The sequence below is a fragment of the Lepisma saccharinum genome, chromosome 2, assembly GCF_977018435.1.
Source record: "Lepisma saccharinum chromosome 2, izLepSacc3.1, whole genome shotgun sequence".
In the NCBI taxonomy this organism is placed as follows: Eukaryota; Metazoa; Arthropoda; class Insecta; order Zygentoma; family Lepismatidae; genus Lepisma; species Lepisma saccharinum.
In genome coordinates, this window is record NC_139230.1 from 203025903 (window position 1) to 203047106 (window position 21204).

Here is a 21204-nt window from a genome sequence, read left to right on the forward strand (position 1 = left end):
AACGGCGAATGGTTCTGGTTGACGCTTCAATGTGAAAGCGTTCTCGAGTCCACAGTCGTAATTCGGCCACAGAAACATGATTGTTGGTCTGGATATAGTGCCTAAATATCCGTAGGTCACGCACGCTCAGCAGGCGTTTTCGACCGGGGGCCTTACCTGGCTCTGTAGTACCCGTATTTTGGTGGTGTTTGATGATGCAGTGGACGGTTGACTTGGGTAAGTTCAGTTGGCACCCTATTTCCCGTTCACTGAGTCCATCCCGTTGCAACTCCACCACTCTTCTCCTCACGGTGTTGTCAATAGGTTTGCCCTGGCCATGGTGATGATGCACTGCGGTTCCTCGGTGCACAGCACATGCTTATATACGGCAGACTCCCTTATCGTGTCCGTGACGTCATGCTTCCGTCGAATGCGCCACTATCTGGAATTTTCCGTATGGGTCTGGTGCCTGGTTGAAGTTCAATGTCACGCGTATAGTTCCCCGTTTTCGTTCTTTACGTGACCTTGGGTGCAACATGCTGGGATCACGATTCTTGCCTGCTCACACGCCTCCTCTTACACACATGCGTCACTTCTGCGGGTCACCCATTCCACTGCCTATGCCTCTGTGCATTTAATCACATATTCCTTTCTGGTCGAACTTCATTGTCACCAAGGTTGTACATTATCTGTCTCAACTTGAAGGTGGAATGTAAACAGCCCTAAAACAGCACAGTCCTGATCCACAATTTTACTGCTGCCATCCATACTAATAGCCTGTTTCTGGGCAGCAATTATCCATTTATTACCTCTATCAGAGAATGTTGGGAGAGAGCCCATGCAAACAATTCTCCTTTGGCTCAGTAAGACCACCCAGTAACGATCCTATTCTTTTCAATCCCATGCTAGTTTATATATGTCAACATCTGTATTCACCTGTAGTTTTTCCCACTACTTGCTGCCCCTACATTGGCAAAAGAACTACCAAGTACTGCACTGCACTGATCTGATACACCCCAAGGAAAACATTAAAGATGGCATACAGGATAGAGGTCACCCAAAAGTCTACCTCACTTTGTCACATAGATTGATTTGCTTTATTTTACTTTGCCTTTTGTACCACTTTTGTCTAATTTGCAAAACTGGGGATGAGTGATGATATGATGAAATTGATGAATGAACACTCACAAACATCCATGCCCAGGCCAGGATTCGAACCCGGGACCCTGGCATCATAGCACGATGTGCTAACCACTCTGCCATGGGGTCGGCACTTTTTCACATAGGTCACCCCTGTATCTGCATTGATATAAACCAATGAGGCTCTGGTTTTGGGACCTATGGCCAGTATAATCCTCTGTAGGGCTGTGTTTTGTCCTTATATGTGCTGAATGCCCATTTACAGTCTCAGTCTTTAACCCAGGTAAGGAGAGTTTAGTGGGAGCCATGCATTGGGATCCCTTAGAATGTGATGGGTGCAAATAGCAAAGTGCTGAACCTCCCAGAATTTTTATTTCAATTGATCAATCTTTTCCCTAACTCAAAAGTTGTGGAGGTGCTTTAAAATATTGAATTGTTCAGTGTTTGGCGAGTTTGTGTATTCCTTTACCATTTTATTTATGTGTGTGTGTATTTGCACTTGATAAATTGAATATAGTTTCTGTAAAAGGGGGTTGTACTTCATCAAAATTAAATCATCATCATCATTTTGCACTTGACAGACAAGAAAACCTAAATTGCACTGGAAAAGTATCTACTTTCACACTATCCAAGAAACGATCAATAATACTAAAGGTACTTTTGAGTTACTTTTTTTGTTACTGCAGTACAAGATCATTTTGTGACAACTCTACAAATATTACTGAGTAGCAAACATGAATTACAGTGTAGACAATTGCCTTTGATGGCAGTTTTTTTTTTACACTGAATCAGTATGAAGAGCCCCACACACTATGACAATTTTATCAAACTACTGACATGTCGCTCAAAATCATATTTTTATTAGTAGTTTTTCACTCTAAACCAATACCACAATCCAAGTACAACATTTTGAATGTTGGCATTTCTTCATGTAAAACTGAAGAATTTATATTGTATTTAGAACTACTCCCACTTTCCAGGAAGTTTGCGAAAGAAGAAAATATAACTATTTTTGATGGCACAATATCTAAATATTTCATCTCATGAATGCAGTTTTTTAAGGGGAGCAGAGATATGGGTGATATAAGCTTAAGAATCTCTAACTGTGCAACTGAATATTTCTGTAATCCCTTCAGTCATATCCATTGTAAAAATAATTTTAAAAAAACATTACTTAAATCCTTGAAATGTGTTCAAATCGAACATTAGTTTTAAATCATATCAATACTGTTACACATATCCATTACAATGTGCTCACTGTTTTTCCATTTATATTCTCATATTACATATAATATCATTTAAGGAGCAAGCAGACGATGAAATTCTGACCGAGTTGAAGAGATGCCAAAGTCAGCTAAGGACAATCTCTCATCATAATCTTCAACAACTAAGGCTGATGCTAAAATTAACACATCAGGAAAATATAAGACAAGATTACAGGAAGAAACTTCATCTAGCAGACTTGGAGGTAGGTTAAAAGTAACCATATATAGGTACATTGTTCACAATGTTAGTTTTAATTGATTAATTGTATTGCAGAAAGAGTGTATTGAAACATAATGATTAAGTGGTACATATAATGTATTAAATGAAATGCTTGTAGCAAGCTGTTGTGTTGCATAACTGCCACAACTAACACACATGGGGAAAACAAAATGTCTAGAACTCACAAGTATTTCTAAAATAGAATATTTTAAAAAATGAAGTAAATAATTTCCTTTTAACAGAACAGAGATAGTGTACAGACACTATGACATAACTTGTATGCTTATGTAATGTTTTTTATTTGTTTTATTTTTTATTTCTATGCATTTGTCTCTTCACCATTTTGTTTATGTGTTACGTTTAGTTTCATGCTTTGAAATGAATAAGTAAAGGGGCCAATTAGAGGGGTTTGTTGCCACCTTCATCTTGTTCTTTTGTATGAATGTAGTGGGTGTTGAGGTTGCATATTTAATTTATTTATTTTATGCTACTCTATTTTGTGTGAATCCATTACGTGTGATTTATTCATTCTTGTCACTGAGGGAAAAAAAAACATCAGATGAAGCTTGTTACAAATTTATAGCTTATGCTAGTTTCGAAATATGTTCATTCTCCCTTTTTTGTATTTTTTCTCCCCTGAGGAGAAAATCGCCAAATTGAAAATTTGAAGTAGTTCTAATTTTTGGATATTTTCTTCTATCTGCGTACTCTGTCCAGTCATCGGAGCAAAAAAGTGAACTTTGGAAAGCTGATACTTTTCTATAATACTGTCTACCATAGAATCAAACACATGCTTTGCTGTAGTAATACCTAGGCCTCCCCTACAGCATAGTGTGATTGCCTTGAAATGAAGGGGTCTCAGTTTTGATCCCCATGGTGGTACATTACATAGTGGTTTGAGTCTTTCTCTAAGCTGTAAGTCCAGTCCCAATTAGCTTAACGGACATAAAAATCGACTTAAACAACATTTACTAGTGACACCTAATTCGAGATCCTTTACATGGATCCAAATTAGCCAACTACTCAGGTTATTTAATGATATGCCTATTTTAACAACTTGTAAATGCATTTTTTTCTTAACAACCAACAAACTGTCATAGATAAACTTCCTTGAAGATCTAAGAAACTCTAAACCAAACATCACTAATGAGTAGAAAGTGGCATTTTACTTTATTCTGTTCAATGATGCAAGTTGATAATGTATCAGTGAAATGTGAAATGACAGTATTAAAATATGTAGAATACCTTAAACACATGTATACATGCAGCACTCTACATGAAAAATGTCATAAATTTTGAATGTTTAGATTTGAGATGATGGTTTTATTTGAATTTTTAACAACTATGTGAATTATTGCAATTGGAACCTTTGATTATGTGAAATACTATAAAATTAATTTTAACTTCTGTAATAATGAAGATTAAACATTCAAGACATAATGCATGGAAAAGTATTTTCACAAGGTATTTTGCATTACTTTGCAAACAAAATTCATGCATATTTCATCACTGGGGATGTTGTTAGGTAAAAAAAAAAGTGCAAAGTACTCCCCTGTGCTTAGCACCACACCATGAAGGCGTATAGGGGGGGGGGTAACGCCCCACTCTTTCTTGATCCGGTTGTGAGTGGGGGTGATGTGATCAGGGTTTCCCCCAGGTAACCATGTCATTCGATGCTGGGTGGATGCCGGGGCTGCTTCCAATGTTAGAAAAGTTCCCGGATATGAACCGGCCAGGGATCGAACTTGGGACCTATAGCATGGTAGTCAGATGCATTACCGACTGAGCCTCCGTGGCCACAAAATTGTTGTTAGGTGTAGAATTCTAGAAATTAAATTAGTTTGTCACATTTTGCATTCTTTCATGCCAGCCTCTGTGGCAGAGTGGTTAGCACAGCACTCTACAACACCACAGGTCCCAGGTTCGAATACTGGCATGGGTGTTCTTTCTGAGTGTCCCTTCATCAGTTCCATCATATCATTGTTCATCCTCATCTTTGCAATTACCCAAGTTGGTGGAAATGCAAAGTAAAATGGATCAAATCAATCAAACAATTTTCATTTTCACACATCATGAAAATTGATTGTCTTTAGCCATAAGTTACATTGAAAGAAATGTGAACATAGAAGTGTTTTATTTTTAACTATTGTATGATTCATGAAAAATTAGCACTTTTGTTGTTAATTTTGTAGGTGATGGAGATATACAGAAAAATAGCTTCTGCAAAACAGAAGAAGAAGTCACCTTCCAAGAAAGAAAAGGAGCAGGCCTGGAAAGCTTTGAAAGAAAGAGAACTGATTCTTAAGAAGTTGGATTCCCTAGGGTAACATAATGTAATATACTTAAATTATAAGTATGGCCCTTTTTACTTGTGGTAATATAACATTTACCTATACTTTTTTGGTATGAGCTGATAAGAGGTGATGGCTCATGTGCATAATCAATTTGCATTCTACCAAAATGGTAGTTTCTACATTTGTATTATAAAATGAGCAGAAATCCAGGTGTCTGAACTAATTTTGATTTTAGACACTGTCATCACCAACAGCAACAGCTAGACAAAGTAATTTTAAAATACCAGACCTCCGAATAAAGTATCTCAAAACTAGTCTGATTGTGTTGTTTATCCAAACCTTTTTTTGTTGCTTGAATGAATAGTACTGTAGTATGATTGAAAGAAAATTGTAAATTACTTGTTTTCAAAGTATGTATGTGTGCGTTTGTGCATGTTATTTTTTGTATGGCAACTAAACTTTGCAATATGTACAAATATGGTGTGAAAATCTTATATATTTTATTAATATTAACATTTTTAAAATGAGAAACAAAATTTGTATTTTTTATCATTTGAACTGTAGAAAGATTTACAGAAAAAAAAAAACGGTTGACAGAGTCAGTATAGTTATCATCATGTTTTCACAATTTTTGTCTGTATTACGTACCAGTTCTGCAAATGCTGGTACATAAATTTGTATTTGTTTTTCATCTATTAGTGGAGTGAATGGGGATTGTACTATGGTAACACTGTACAACAAATTTTGGATTTTTTGCCTTGAAGTAAAAGTAGATTTTTTTTTGTTAATTTTTATGCCTAGAATCAGAAATGGAAGTTCCAAGATTCTCTAGCATGTGCCATTTCAAATTCCTAAGGATACAAGCTAGTATTCCAAACAACAGTACAATGTAGGGCCTCCCCCATGGCGCAGTGGTAGCATCATTGCCTTGTAATCAAGGGGTCCCGGGTTCGATACACGGTGGAGGTACAAGTGGTTCGGATTCCACTTTAAACTGTAGGTCCAGTCCCGATTAGCCTTACTGTGCATGAAGTGGACTTAAAACAGGAACTCAAACCAAACCAAACAGTACAATGAGTGCATGACAAAGAACTTTATTTTTTAGGAAGAAAAGTTTAAACAGGTATTTTTTTTTAAAAAAGAAACTTACCATAAAACTAGATATGCTGAGAGTAATTTACTTGGATAGCATATTGGCAGGCCTTGGTCTTCAAATTATTGTTGTGCACATGGGTTCATTTTTAGTTTTACATATTAAAGAGTAACAATATTAAAAGAGAAAAGTGTGCAAGTAAATAACAGCATTTGTTTTCCGACTCTAATCCCATCGTTTTCAAATCCGAAGAAGTTTCAGTATTCTGCAGTGCAATCATAATCCATGCAAATATGTATTAGTGAAGTGTGTCTAACAATTTGTTTTTTTGTGCGTCTCTTATACAAAATCATATTTGGCACTATTGTACAACTGTGAGTCATGAGCATACTCATTTAAAAATAAAATATCATAAAGTCTTATTTTTGCAACATTATTGGTTCTTGTGCTTCAAAAATATTTGATTTATGAACTCTCCAAGTTTGGATAGATTTTTGTAAATAACTGATCTGTGAATAACTCTTGTATCCAAAATATTTAGAAAATATACGTTTTTATATAATGTGTGTATGTTTGTGTTTCCACTTTGCTCACTGAATCTACTGAAAGGAGGTTAAAGGAATCCAAGAATTACTTGTAATTTATTGTCCTTGTAAACTGAACTTGAAAAATTTTGTGTTTTTTGTTTTTATGAATGTGAAAATTTTGCATGCCTATAAATCAATGAAAACACTTGAAACAATGTGTTTATAAACATTGTGAGGTATGTTAATTGTAACTGTGATAGAAGAAGATATTACATTCAAATTCACTCATTGCAGTGGTGTGCAGTGACATTTGGGGTTAGGCAAGCGACTGAATATAATTCACACAAATATGTATATAATAATAATTATCATCATTATACACTCCTCACGAAAAGTTTGGAATATTGTTATATTAGGCAATAGGTGATGGGCAAGGCCTTGGAATTCAACACGACACAGTATCTGTCTGTCTGCAGAACGTTTGCTGACATATGCCACCTTACTTATCACTAGAGGCACATATTTTGGGTAAATAAAAAAGCAAAATTTTGGTACAAAAACAGAGTCGATTTCGGGTTCAAAAGCGGTAAATAAAATAACATTTCGGTGTTATAGCGGGGTCCATTTTTGCTTCTCGAATATTTACAGCAAAATTAATCAATTTTCCGTGAATTGCATAACTCACAGGATACTTCAGACTTCAGAAAGTGTCGCGTCGGTATATAAACTGTAAATTTTGTGTTTCAGAGTCTATTTCGCATTTTGCAGTTCATTTCGCATTATTTCGTGACAAAACAGGGTAGGAAAATGCACTTCACACCTTTCAGAAACATGAAAAATGAACATTACTTCATGTTATTTCATATTTCGTGTTTTCGTCAAAAACAAAATTTGCATGCCTCTACCTATTGCCTAGAGTCGTTTTCACGTTCAGAAGACACAACGGCGCTTATGGAGAAACCGCACAGTGTTGCCAATACAGCGCTAACTCATGTCGCCGGGAAATGATGGCCTTCCTTCACAATGAAGGTGTTACGTATTTTGTATATATAATGATAATTATATGTAAATATTAATATTATACTGTGAACGTTACAGTTACCCTTTTTACTATGATCCATTGCGATCACTACACACGCCAGTGTAATGCACGAATATGACACTTCAGAAATCACTTAAAAAAGTAAAAATCACTGAGCGCTCACACAACTGAAAACACTTTTTCGAGAGAGAAAAAAGTCTAAACAGACCAAAGCAGATCTCTCACTCAAGTAAGGCGAACCTTGCACATGGGTTAGATTCAAGTTGCAACCCAAACAAACAAATAAGTTATGGCCCACGTGAACTGATAAGACGTGAATGACTCAAGCAAGGCATGTCATATTTCTATCTTGAAGCCCCATATTTTGTCACGTGTTGGAAAGCCTTTCAAGGGTTAATATGATGTCTATGAATTTATGTGTATGTTGGAAACTGAAAGGTGATCTTCATTTCAGTATTAATGGGGACAGTAATGTAAACAAAAACAACCTGTATGTAATGTTGCTCACAACAGCAGTATTGGAAATAATTGTCAATTATTACATTTAAGTAATTTCAATTCTATTATAACAAACTGCATGAAGTTCATATTTTTACTGAATGGAAATAAAATAACAACTCGAAAACTTGGTGGTGATTAGCCGGAATGCTGCGGTGAGCCAGCTCAAGATGGCCAGACAACGTCTCCTTACTTCGCGTGCGGTTCGGGTTAAAAAGAAACTCCAAATGCATGGAAGTAATATTTCTGGGAACCTTTGAGTGGTTATAAAAATAATTTCATTATTTTCTCCACAACTTTGTCGCTGAAAGTTTTTACTTGGAATTACAGAACAAAAAATGGCCTATGACGACATTTTCTACTGCACGAATATAAAAAATCTCCACATACTTTATTTGAATATTTTTTAATGCAAATATGCTTTACAGTATTGATAAATTCTGAGTACCACCGTCACCTATAACAATTAAAAAACAGTGTCAATTTTTTTAATAATGAATGCTTCAATTTTACGGCATGTTTCAACGTTAGGAATGAAAACAATGTAAAAATTGTATTTTCACAGAAACTTTACGTTTTTAATTTATCTAAAATTATGTAAGCAAGTTACCAGTTTTTTGTGTTCACCATCATATTCTCTACAAAATTTCCTGCAAAACTGCAGGTACCGATTTTACTTAAGCTAAATTTGTAAATCCAGAAATTTCACAACAGCGCGCTTGTATTTCGCATAAGAAAAGCATTGCCCATAAGAGCCCATTGTGTCTTCTGAACGTGAAAACGGCTTTAGCATAACAATATTGCAATTTTTTTTTGCCTAATTTAACAATATTCTAAATTTTGTGCCTAATATAACAATATTTCAAATTTTTTGTCAGGAGTGTCTCATAGCTGCCATTATGATATTACAATACAGTGGAACCTTGATTTTACATTTTTCAGGGGACCAATCTGAAAATACTTAAAGTGCAGCAAAATGTAAAATTGAGGAACATTTTATAACATTTTGCTATGTTGGGACCATCAAGATTGAATGTATAAATGCAGGAAAATGTAAAATCAGGGTTACACTCTACCTACAAATTTGAACCTTCAATTGAAAAAAGTATTTTATTGCACTTAAAGACCCTTACTTATTGGTAGTAGTTATTCAATTTAAATATAGACTTTGAATATATTTGTATTGAAAGTGGGGAATGAAATTCCCTCAGCTAGGATAATTTGCATACCCAACAGCTTATTCCCAAGGCTTGAACAAGCCTAGGAATTTCCACTTTGAACGTTAAAACTATTAAAAATTTGATTCCTGAGATACATAAATGTATTTACAGATTGTTCTAACACTTCTCAAACTTTATCTGAAGAAGTTATTTAATTTTTTTGCGAAAAATTACAAGTTGAACTGTTTTACATGGAAAATTTCTGTTGTCTGCCTGAGCTTCAGAGATGACCAGAGCCAGCCCTAGTGAGGAGCAATGAGAATCGTGTTCAAATATTTCAATTAAAAATATTTAACATGTACTATTTGTTTAATTATAGAATTAAATCGTGAAGTGAAAATATTATTTCATATGAAAAAGTGTCGCACACCCTTATTGACACCAAAATCAAAGAAACTCACACAATTATGCACTTTCCACATGATCTGAACATCGACAGCAGTCAGGCACATCACATTTCCCTCCCACTACTGCAACAATGTAAACCCAACACATGCAGCAGATGAACTGGCTACACTAGCGCTCCTAGCAGCACACAGGGAAATGACAGGATCCATAAGCCAGCCCAGCAGTGAAGCAACAAATTTCCAAGCAGATGGTGGCAGAGGAAACTCATCTCTCTTAACACTGCAGTGGTCGTAGAAAAAATACACATTCTTGGTCGCATGGATCACTATTGTGATCCATCAAATATTATCATTTTTACCCATTTATCAAACTTTATCTGGTTTAATAGCCAGAATGTCCTTTCTAAAGTATTCTCATTCACTTAGAAAGAAATTATCAGTTATTTCACTCAATATATTACAGGAGAGAGGAAATACTAAATCTAGTAAATTACATTTGAATGTGATGAGACCAAACAAAAATACATACAGGGTATTTTAGAATCTTACTGTTATTATTACCTTTCGACACAAGATTCACAAACAGGTTTCTTGTGGTCCGGAGACTCACTTTTTACATTTATAAATTTTTAGAAACCATGTTTTTATGTATATGAAAATACTAGGTGTTTGAAAACGCTCCTGTCAATAGTCGCGTGGATCACTATCCTGCTCCACTGAAATGTGAGCTCTAATAACAAGTCAACAATGGATCATTTTCAAATAAATGCTGAACGAACATAGTTCCTGGACTGTTCCAGGAAGGTCCACTGGGAGCAAAGGTCAGCAACAGTGTTTCCAAAAGGCAGTAGCAAATGAGTGGATCACTATTGTGATCTGCGCGACTACTGCAGTGTTCTATAAATATTCTATGAGAACTTTGGAAGCCTGCCTCTCGTTAGTGCACACTACTGACTCATTATCACCTCAGCAGCCAAAGGTGTTGGATTCACAATCTCTGCATGAAAGAGTTTCTAACCATCACTCATCATCATTATCTTAAGAGGCAAAAGGGACGTATAATAAGAAATATGCAAACCGACTCATTGGTATTCTGACTACTAATCTCTCCTAATGTATACTTTGTGATTATAATCTGTAGTGTGGAAATGGAGGAAGATGATATATTGAAGGTTTCACTACACCATTTCTTTAGACTGGCTTGTTTTGAAGATATTCTTTAGTTTGAAAAGAAAAGAGAAAAAGAAAATTGATGAAGGGACACTCGCAAAGAAGACCTATCCCCATGCTGGGACTCAAACCTGGGTTCCCTGGCATCATAATATGCTGTGCTAACCACTCTGCCATGGAGGTCAGCAGGGGGGAAACAGTAGTGTAGTAGGGTCTCTCATTGTCAGCAAAGAGAATGTGTGAAACCCAACGGCCTTCTTGTATTTTCTGTAGCTTCTGCAGGCAGTTAGAAATGGCTTGTTGGGTCACTCGTAGTGCTGTGGCAAGTTCAGACTGCATTTGACATGTATTTTAATTCAACAGTTCTCCACTTTGTTTGGCTGTCCAGAATGCTGTTCATCTTCCAGATTTAAATTCTCCTCCTGGAATCTCTGAAACCACTTCTTGCAGGTGCTGTATGATACGGCATCTGCACCTAAGGCCAAACAAATCATTTCCTTTGCCTCGGTGGCCTTTTTCTTAAGCTGGTATGCAAAAAAAACTGCAGTGCCTGACATGCTGCTTCACAAATGGCATCATGCTCACTACTGCTTCTTTGTCATGTCTGCTAGTTGGGTATCTCACCTTTCTAGGTTGCGGTATAAGGGGTGACCTAAATGTCAACCTCACTTCTACGTAGTATGCCCTGGACTGCATTTTGCAGACTAGTGAGGCTCTGGCATCTGGATCCATAGCCACGTTTATCCTCTATGAGACTTGTGTTGTGTCCTGTCCATATGTGTTTGTGACTCTCTCTTCTATTTAATTTTATCATTCATCTTCATCTTGGCAATTAGCCAAAACTAGCAGAAATGCGAAGTAAAACAAAACAAATCAATAAAACCTTTCTAGGTTGGTATTGGAGTGTCCAAATATGGCGGGGAAAGTTCCAATTTGAGCAATTGTAACAGTAAAGCATAATAGGTGAACTAATTTATGGGCTGAGAATTAATTTATACGCCTAATATTATATGACAACAAAAATGATATGGCCGTATATGCCATTACTGGTAGAAGCAAGGAGTTTTGAGCTTTTGCCACCACCCTACAAAATCCTCCCTAAATCTGGGCCTTCCTCTGGCTATGGGAGAAGATTGTTATTTTGAACTGTGCATTCACATTTCAGAAGACGCCATCAACATTCCTCCTAAGAACAAAGGGACTGACACTTTTCTGTCAACTTTAGGAGTGACATTGTTTACGAATGAGGCATACCTTCTGAATGTACTCGTGCAAGCCCCGGTTGAAGAATTACTCATTCTGATTGAATTAACACTTGACGAATGCCTATCCTATTCTGTATTTTACTTTTACTTTCAATACAAGACCTGCAGTCGTAGTTCCCAAAATCAGAGGTACCATCACCTTTCTGACGGTAGCAGTGGCGTGCCCAAGGAGGGGGCAGGGGCGCTTGGTGGGGTTCATATTTCTCTTTCGACATGCCATTTCCAGAAAAAAAAGACATCAAATACCAGAAAAAACAAATTATAGGACTTACTGCTAACTAGGAAAACAATCCTTTCCCTTACGGTCATAACCCTTTTTCGAAAATCCTTGGCCCTGCCACTGGGCAGTGGAATTCTGTAAGGGACGCTAGGTGACAAGGAGGCGGTGATTGTGGCCTGGTCGACAACGTCTTGCATGTTGCTCCTTATATATATATATATATATATATATATATATATATATATATATATATATAAGAGTATATTGAATTATAACCTTAGGGAAGGTTATAATTCAATATACTCTTAGTAAAGTAAAGTAAAAGTAAAGTGTTCCCCTGTGCATAGCACCACGCCATGAAGGCGTATAGGGGGTGTGGGGGTAACGCCCCACACTTTCTTGATCCGGTCGTGAGTGGGGGTGATGTGATCAGCATCATGCCCCTGACCGCCTTTACCCCCCAGGGTTTCCCCCAGGTACCCATGTTATTCGACGCTGGGTGGGCGCCGGAACCGCTTCCACCGTTAGAAAAGTTCCCGGATTTGAACCGGCCGGGGATCGAACCCGGGACCTTTAGCATGGTAGTCAGACGCGTACTCTTAGTGCTTTAAACAATAGAATATTCTAAATTTAATATTATCTTGAATAGCATTCAAATTCGTCCCTCCTGAGTTTCTTTCCGAGACCTTACATTTTTTCATTCCCACCAACCTCTTTGGTGGAATAGTTAGCACAGCACGCTACGACGCCAGGGGTCCCAGTTTCGAATCCTGGCCTGGGCATGGGTGTTCTTTGTGAGTTTCACTTCATCATATCATCACTCATTAGCCTTGCCGCGATTAGCCAAAAGTGGCAGAAAAGCAATGTAAAATAACCAAAATCAATCAATCAATCTTAATTTCCAGCCGGTAAAAATTGTCCTCCTCTCCAAGATTGATTGATTGAGTTGGTTTTAAGTCCACATTATGCACAGTGAGGCTACAGCTTAAAGTGGGACCCAAACCACTATGTGCCTCCACCGGGTATCGAACCCGGAATCCCTTGATTACAAGGCGAAGACACTACCACTGCGCCATCGGGGAGGCCAACTGTTCATTCTGATTGATTTCATTAGATTTTGTTTAACTTTTCTGCCACTTTTGCCTAATCGCGAAGATGATGATGATAGGATGAAATTAATGAAGGGACACTCACAAAGAACATCCATGCCAAACCGGGATTTGAACCTACGACCCCTGGCGTCGCAGTGTTTATTCTGAGAGACATTGAACTGAGTGTTTGGTTTCGCATTTGTATTTTTGTTATCTTACGTCGCTTTTTTCACTTTTGGCTAAAAGCAACGAAAAGGATGAATGATGATCAGGTGAAATCGATGAAAGAAAACTTGCAAAGAACACCCTTGCAGCCATATTTAATATATCTATATCTATATATACCCTTAAATGCCATACAAAAATATGTGTTTGAGGTAAATAAGCATTTATTTATGTAGGTTTATTGTTTGGTGAGGGTTAAGGGAAGTTGCAGACTGGCGTACTGGGCAAGATCACGGTGTGTCCTGTAACCGTTAAGGACCGGAAAGTTTCATATGATAAACACCGTTGCTTCAAGAACAGCTTAGTCCAGAGGCGTCCAAACCTTTTTATATGTAGGGCCAGAAAGTACTTGAGCAATGGGTCGCGGGCCATAATAACACTGAAGTTAAAGCAATGCAATAATAAATTAAGTTTTAGAGTACTAAGGCGGGCGACATGAAAAGCCATGGGGAGCCGAGTGTGGCCCGCGGGCTGTACTTTTGGCGACGCTGATCTAGTTGATACTATTATTATCTCCTACTATACAGCGTACGCTTTTAGAAGGAACATGAGTTCAGCCAATACACAGCCAGTGCTGTCGCGCTGCTGCCAAACCAACTGCTAGCGGAAAGGATACGCAGAGATTTCGCCGTGTCCAATATTAGGCTTTTTATATATAATGCATGCACGTGATATTTGAGTACAATGAAATATATAGTAAAGAATTCTACACAGAATTATATCATATCACTGCAGCATATAAGAGAAACTCGTACCTGAAAGAAGTTTGAAGGTACATATTTATTGTAGAGGAACTGAGACGCTGAGACGATATTTTCTGCAACTACCTCTTCTCTTCAGTCCCTTCTGTTCTTCTCTTCTCCTTCTTCTCTCCCCTCCTTCTGCTCTGCTTTTATCTCATATCGCCTTCCCTACTTTTCTCGCATCTTATCTCCATCCCACTCATCTCCACTCCTCGTATCTCCTCTCCTGTCTTAGATTTCCGACTCCACTGCACTCTTCTCCTCTTCTTTTCGTTCTTCTCTTTTTCTCTCCTTTACTTTACTCTCCACTCCCCTCTTCTCGTCTCCTCTTCTCTCTTCTTTGCTCCATTTTCCTCATCTCTCCTAGAATATTTTTTCATTCTCCTCACTACATCTCCTCTCCTCGTCTATCCTCTCTTTCTTCTCTCCTCTACTTTTCCTCTTCTCCTTTCGCTTTCTCTTTCTCCTCTCCTTTGTCACCTTTCGTTTTCTCTCACCTCTTTTCCTTTCTGTAGATTCATCAGCGATGAAATACTAGAAAACCTATTTTTTTTCTTTCAGAAAGTATTTTGTCACTTCCTATATAATAGTGATATTTTTAATAATTTTATACACTATTGCTTGTTTTTATTTCTTTCGCGTATTTTATAAATATCTATTGTGCATGTGGCAACCCTGAAATTGAGCCTAACTCTACACGCAACCCACCAACGCCTTGTGTAAATTGGGTTGCCTAGTTTAAAATGTCGTTGTCCTAAAACTTCGAGACACTGTACTTTCCGTTCAAATATGGTCCAGGCACGTATCCAGAGGGGGAGCTTAGGGGGCTCGAGCCCCCCGAAAGTTTTAGGTTTACACTAGATAAAAAGAGGTTTTTGATTTCTTGTGGTGTGAAATAAAATAATGTGACAATAATTTAAGGAGAGAAATAATTATCGAGGCAAGACGGAGAATGTTCCGTAACCTTGTTATTGATAATAGCACGTATCCAAGATGGGGCACAGGGGGCTAGACCCTCTACCCAGGAAATTTTTCAGTTTACGTTAGATAAAATTAGGTTTTTGGCTTCTTAAATAATGTGAAAGTAATGTAAGGAGAGAAATAATTATCGAGGCAAGACGGAGCATGTTTTATACCCCTGTTATAGTTAATGGCTCGAGCCCCCCTCCCTCAGGAAATTTTTCAATTTACACTAGATAAAATTAGATTTTTGGCGTCTTGAATAATGTGAAGATAATAAATTTATAAATCTGAGAGAAATAATTATCGAGACAAAACGGAGAGTGTTCTATAACCCTATTATTGTCAATAGTACGTATCCAAGGTGGGAATCAGGAGGCTCGAGCCCCCCTTCAGGATTTTTTTCTGTTTACGCTAGATAAAACTAGGATTTTTTCTTCTTGAATAATGTGATGATAATTTGGGAGAAATAATTATCGAGACAAGATGGAGAATGCTCTATAACCCTGTTATTGTTAATAACACGTATCCAAGCTGGGGTTGAGGTGGCTCGAGCGCCCCAGGAATTTTTTTATTTTACACTAGATAAAATCAGGTTTTTGGCTTTTTGAATAATGCGACGATGATTTAAGGAGATAGACAATTATCGAGGCAAGACGGAGAATGTTCTATAACCCTGTTGTTGATAATATTGCACGTACACTTTTCTTGTACTTTCGGTGTTCTCGCAGCGCACTTGAGCACTATGTAGAAACTTGTCAGCATTTGGAAGCTGCACAACAAAGGTAGCGCCACACTTAGGGCGATTCGTTGTAATTTCTAATCTCTGGAAGGCGGGAGGGGGTACGTTCTTGAATGAGAGAAGGAGTCAACTACTGGCGATATTAACGAATCGTTTTATCTGCGGAACGTTTTAGAATATAATGAGGATATAAATACGCGGATTCAATTTTTCGGTTGATCTGTACAAAGAATCGGTTAATGAGATTTCAGAGGTAAGTGTGACAATTCACACAGTCGTCGGTGATGACATCAGTCAGCGTCCTCTGATTGCTTTATAAGATATAGTGATTCGAAAATGAAGACATTGACGACAACAGAATTTCCGGGGCCTCGGTGTAGTGCTAGTTCGGTTCGAGGGCCGAATAGATCAAAGGTCTCTCTCTAAAGTGAATATTTCAGCAGTACCGGATATTGGAGTGGTTTATTAAAACAGAAATAAGCTGCATAGATAACTGAGAATCAAAGTTTTGAGTGATGATTTAGTTTTGCCAGAACTAAATTTCGTATATGCAGTCCGAGAATTTCATGGTATAAAAAATACTTTTGTTTAAGCCTACTGGGTTCGAAACACATTCAAACACTTAACTACCTTAAAGAGACAGCCGAAAATTTTATGAATGTCGAGAAGAGAAAGCAAGAAGATGTTGCATATGTATACATTTTGGGCGGAAATTGCAGGCTCTACCAGGACCCAAATCAGGGCTCTACCAACTGAGCCACCTAGCCATCCTTGACTTCAACCGATTTTTCGTTAAAATGTCTACATAGTACATGTCCTGTATATATCAAATCGTAAGGTGTTGCCTGTATAGTGAACAAGCACAGAAAATATAGGAGAGAGAAGAAAACTGAGGATCATTATCACCGGTTGAGGATATTTTTTTCTGTGGTCAACAAGAGTTACTACTTCGAAGTGACAATGACAGTGGCCTAATAAGGGAGATTTCACACCCTGTCGCCTGAGGATTTCACAAATCGAAATTAGGTTTGTGCGACCTTTTGTGTCGCTACGGTGTGAAACGTTGCTGTTGATTGGCCCATTCCAATCGACATGTATCGCGTGTCCCTTCGGTCTGAAACCTTCCTAAGTCTTGAAAATCCAAGTCACAAGGATGGAAAATTAGGGTCTTGTTAAGGTTAGGTGTGAAGGCAGGCAGACGACAGCACCCTAAAGGATCATATCCAAACCTGCAGGAAGAACGCATCTTACTTCAATCTCCAATACGATGATAAAAACTTCTGGTGAGTTGATTTTAAAAAATGTCCGAGATAAAGAGAGGCGTGCCCAGGATTTTCGGAAGGGAGAGGGGGAATACTGGGTCAAATGGGGTTATTACCTCACCAAACCTCCCTTGGGCACGTCACTGGAGATAAATGAGTAAGCATTTCATCATACTGGGAGACGAAACACTAGATGTGTTGGGAACGGAAGGGTTTTCACTGTGCATTAATTGTTTCGTGATCCACCTGTATTCGAGAAGACTTCCTTTGTTTCGTGCCGATATATGACAAGACAGCGGAAGCTGTGACAGGCATTTTTGAACACTTGTGAGTGCTAAGCCCTGAATCTGAACAATTTGGTGGGTTTCAGCTTTTATAAGAGCTGAAAAATGGGAGGACAAGACACGTTAGTGGTGTTCAGGCTCGAATCAGAGAGAAATATTCGAGAGCTGTCTGCGTCCAGTTCGCAGCCCACAATTTGAATCTCGCGTTGTCGAGTGGATTGTCCATCCCGTGCATGTGTAACAGCTTCGTAAAAACACTCAAAGACACCATAGATGTTTTTATGTCTGATGAGATGAAATGAACAAACACACATACTGAGATGGTTCCGGCACACAATATTAATGCATGGAAACAGAGGAGTCGAGTGGTAAAAAATGTTCCGATTTCACGTTCTGATTAAAATGACAGCCTTGCAGTGGCAACGATTTAAGAGATAGTTGTTCCCCATTTTTTTATTTTTTTGCCTCAACATTATGACCTCTTAATGTTAAGCCTTGGCTACCAAGAGAAAGTAAACTTTCCTTGTAAAGCCCTGCGCACCCCCCCCCCCCGCACCCCGTTTTGGAACCCAATTGCCACCTCTGGTCTTAAACACACAATTGTGAGGTTCTTACTATACCCCTTAAAAAAATGGTGTTGAGCCCCCCCCCCGAAAGGAATTCCTGGATACGTGCCTGGGTAGAACAATGTTAATATTTTCCATTGGCTACAAAAATCACGTAAAGCTGGGATGTTGATTATTTATTCTGTTTCTATAGCTTTTAAACCACGTCAATTGAGCTCTAAAATATCTTAGAAAAATACTATGTGATTAATTTGTTGGTAATAATTCCAAGTTAAAATTCGTGTCTTTTAAATACTAAATTAACAGTTTGCCACAAATTCATAAGGAAACTCTTAGGCATGGAACTCTCTATCCCCTGACGTACGCAGGGGGAGGGGGAGGAGACTGATGGGGATAATATATACAGAAATTTTAAAAAACAACACAATTTCCAATTGAAAGCAATAAGGAACTCAGGAAAAGTCGAAGTGCTAAACGCAAACCACCCTTCAAATGACGCCGATTATTTTGAACAACTGAAAAACGAAGTTTAATTACGAAATATTTTACAGTGTATAACGTCCACCACTTCGAACGCAGCTAAAAAAAATCCTGCGTACGCTAGGGTCTCCAGCCAAGGACGTATTTGGTGGGGGGGGGGGGGTCCGGACCCCCCACGAAAGACTCACTAATTAATACAAAAATTAAATAATGAAAATAATGAAATAATAAAATAACTAAAATTAAATAATTAATCAAAATATACTTTATCTTTAATCGATGTTTATTTATTTCCGCCAAACTTATTGGAAGGCTAAGATTATATTGTAATCATACTACTTTGAATGACAGTGACAAAGTAGATTTATGCAAGATTTATTACTACTTATAAGTTATAACGTAACATTCATAAAATATCACCAGGAACTTTACTTTCCGTCAACGGATCTAACAACCTTTTATACCTTACCTTACCACATGGCGCTACAGCTCCTTATGGGCTTTGGCCTCCTCAACTATGTGCCTCCATCTATTCCTGTCCTCTGCAATCTCCCACCATCTTTTCACTTTCATGTGACGCAAATCTTCCAGGACACCATCTAGCCATCTTGTCATTGGTCTTCCTCTTCTTCTTGTTGAATAGATTTTTTCTTGCATCACTTTCCTTTGCATTCTATCCTTTCCCATTCTCTGTACGTGACGCAGCCACCGCATTCTTTGTGATTTAATAAATCTCACAATATCCTCTTTCCCTAGTATATGGTTAATTTCTTCATTAGTTCTTATTCTCCAGAAATTATTTTCATTAACCGGTCCATATATTTTGCGTATCACCCTCCTCTCAAATCTGCGCAATGCTTCCTCTTCTGTCTTATTCATTACCCATATCTCTGAACAATATGTTATTATAGGTCTTATTAACGTTTTATATATGGTAATTTTGAGATTCCTGTTTATTAGTTTGCTCTTTAATAATTGCATAATATGCTCTATTCCCCATGTATATCCTTTCCTTTATCATGCTATCTTTTTTATTTTGTTCATTTATGATCAACCCTAAGAATTGGAATGACCTGACTCTTTCAAATTCCTTCCCATTTATTTCTATTCTTTCCTCTCTATATATAACAACCTTTTATTATATTTAATAAATATTCAATTTTCTTGCCAGGGCAGTTTTTTTGTACACATTTTGCCGACCTTAAGTGCACGTAAGCTAGATAATGAATAGTGCTGTCATATCACTATTCTTATATCGTCCTTTTACCTATTGATGTAATAAAAATATATTAATTAATTTGAATATTCTAATACTTTCTTAATTAATTTAATATAATAATTATTTTTGTTTAAACATTATTATTATTATTATCATTCAACATCAGTTTGAGACACTTGGTTCGGACCGCCCCCCGAAACATATTTCTAGATACGTGCCTGTCTCCAGGTAATTTATTGGTGAGCAGGAAATGCTTATTGCCTTATTGCCTCATTTATGTTTCAAAGGGATCGCTAGGGACTTGGGCTTGCCCAGAGCAAAATGAATTCTACAATCGATTTGGGAAGGTAGTATTTTATTATTTCACCGTCCTATTGGTGTTTTCAGTCCCCCCCCCCTTTTGGAAAGGTCGACAGGTAGATTTCGCTATAGCTGTCGCTGCTTAATATATTCTTTCAAATAACAAAAAATCTCTATTACTTTAAGTTAGAAACATAGACTTTTAACCGAAGAAGCATTAAAAAAAGAAAGTTCCGAAAGTGTGCGGGCATCACGGGCAAAGTTTTCAATTTTAAACAACGTTTAATATTTTTTTAAAAAAAATAAGGTACCGTAACTTCGGTTTTAAAATTCGACTTTCCACAAAGCTTCTGTTAGCTTTTACAGAAGTGTCATTCGTACGAATACGTGTTTCCGCCATAGGAAAATACGCCTTCTACGGCTTTTCATTTCTTATGGACTGCCACAACATATCCAGAATGACTTCATTTTTGCGTCGTATACAATATATTGTCTCCTGTACGTATCCGCGGTAATTTGCACGAAAATCTTTAATGACATACGGTTGAAATGTTTGTCGAAGTGAAATGCAATGAAATTATTTGAACTGAATGCACTTGTATGTGCACTATGGGGAGAGTATGAATGAAAAAAATGGAAATATACTGAGCATAAAGGCAAGGTTGCGAGCAGTTAACCCCCCCCCCCCCCACCGCAGTCTATTCAATTCAGACAGCTTTGGCGCCAGCAGTAAAAGATTGTGTGTCAAGACACTACTTGAAGTGCAGATGAGAAGTCGTTACAGTATTCGGAGGTTAGTGTAACTGCGACGAAGTTCCAAAATATTTAACTACAAGTGAAAAATTATTGAAACTATTGAAAAAGAAACGTAACAACATATCCCGTGTGTGCCAAATCGTAAGGAAAATAAACGATTTGAAGGTTCAAGCTTCGGGAATAAGGTAAGACATTTTGAGACAGGTGGATATTGTATGCACGGTGTATTAGCTATATGCTAGACGCAATGCTACAATGCAGCATTTCAATTCACACGAAATAGTCGATCGAAATTC

General features: G+C 37.6%; 2 protein-coding genes across 2 annotated transcripts in view; one reads left to right on the forward strand and one right to left on the reverse strand.

Annotated features, from left to right (window-relative positions):
* The window catches only part of LOC145984266 (transcriptional adapter 3-B-like), a 44419-nt gene extending 37864 nt beyond the window's left edge, over positions 1 to 6555 (forward strand). The window contains exons 9-10 of the mRNA XM_083117878.1: positions 2423 to 2587; positions 4797 to 6555. Coding sequence (XP_082974004.1) covers positions 2423 to 2587; positions 4797 to 4931 — 300 coding nt within the window. The 3' untranslated portion in view covers positions 4932 to 6555. The remainder of the gene's footprint in view (positions 1 to 2422; positions 2588 to 4796) is intronic.
* A 12561-nt stretch (positions 6556 to 19116) lies between these two features.
* On the reverse strand, positions 19117 to 19512 carry LOC145983830 (uncharacterized). Its single transcript, XM_083116874.1, has one exon. The coding sequence runs from the start codon at positions 19510 to 19512 to the stop codon at positions 19117 to 19119; it is 396 nt and encodes a 131-aa protein (XP_082973000.1).
* Between the last annotated feature and the right edge of the window lie 1692 nt (positions 19513 to 21204).

Coding starts and splice junctions, on each gene's coding strand:
- LOC145983830 (XM_083116874.1), bottom strand. CDS start 19,512: ATGAATAAGACAGAAGAGGAAGCATTGCGCAGATTTGAGAGGAGGGTG.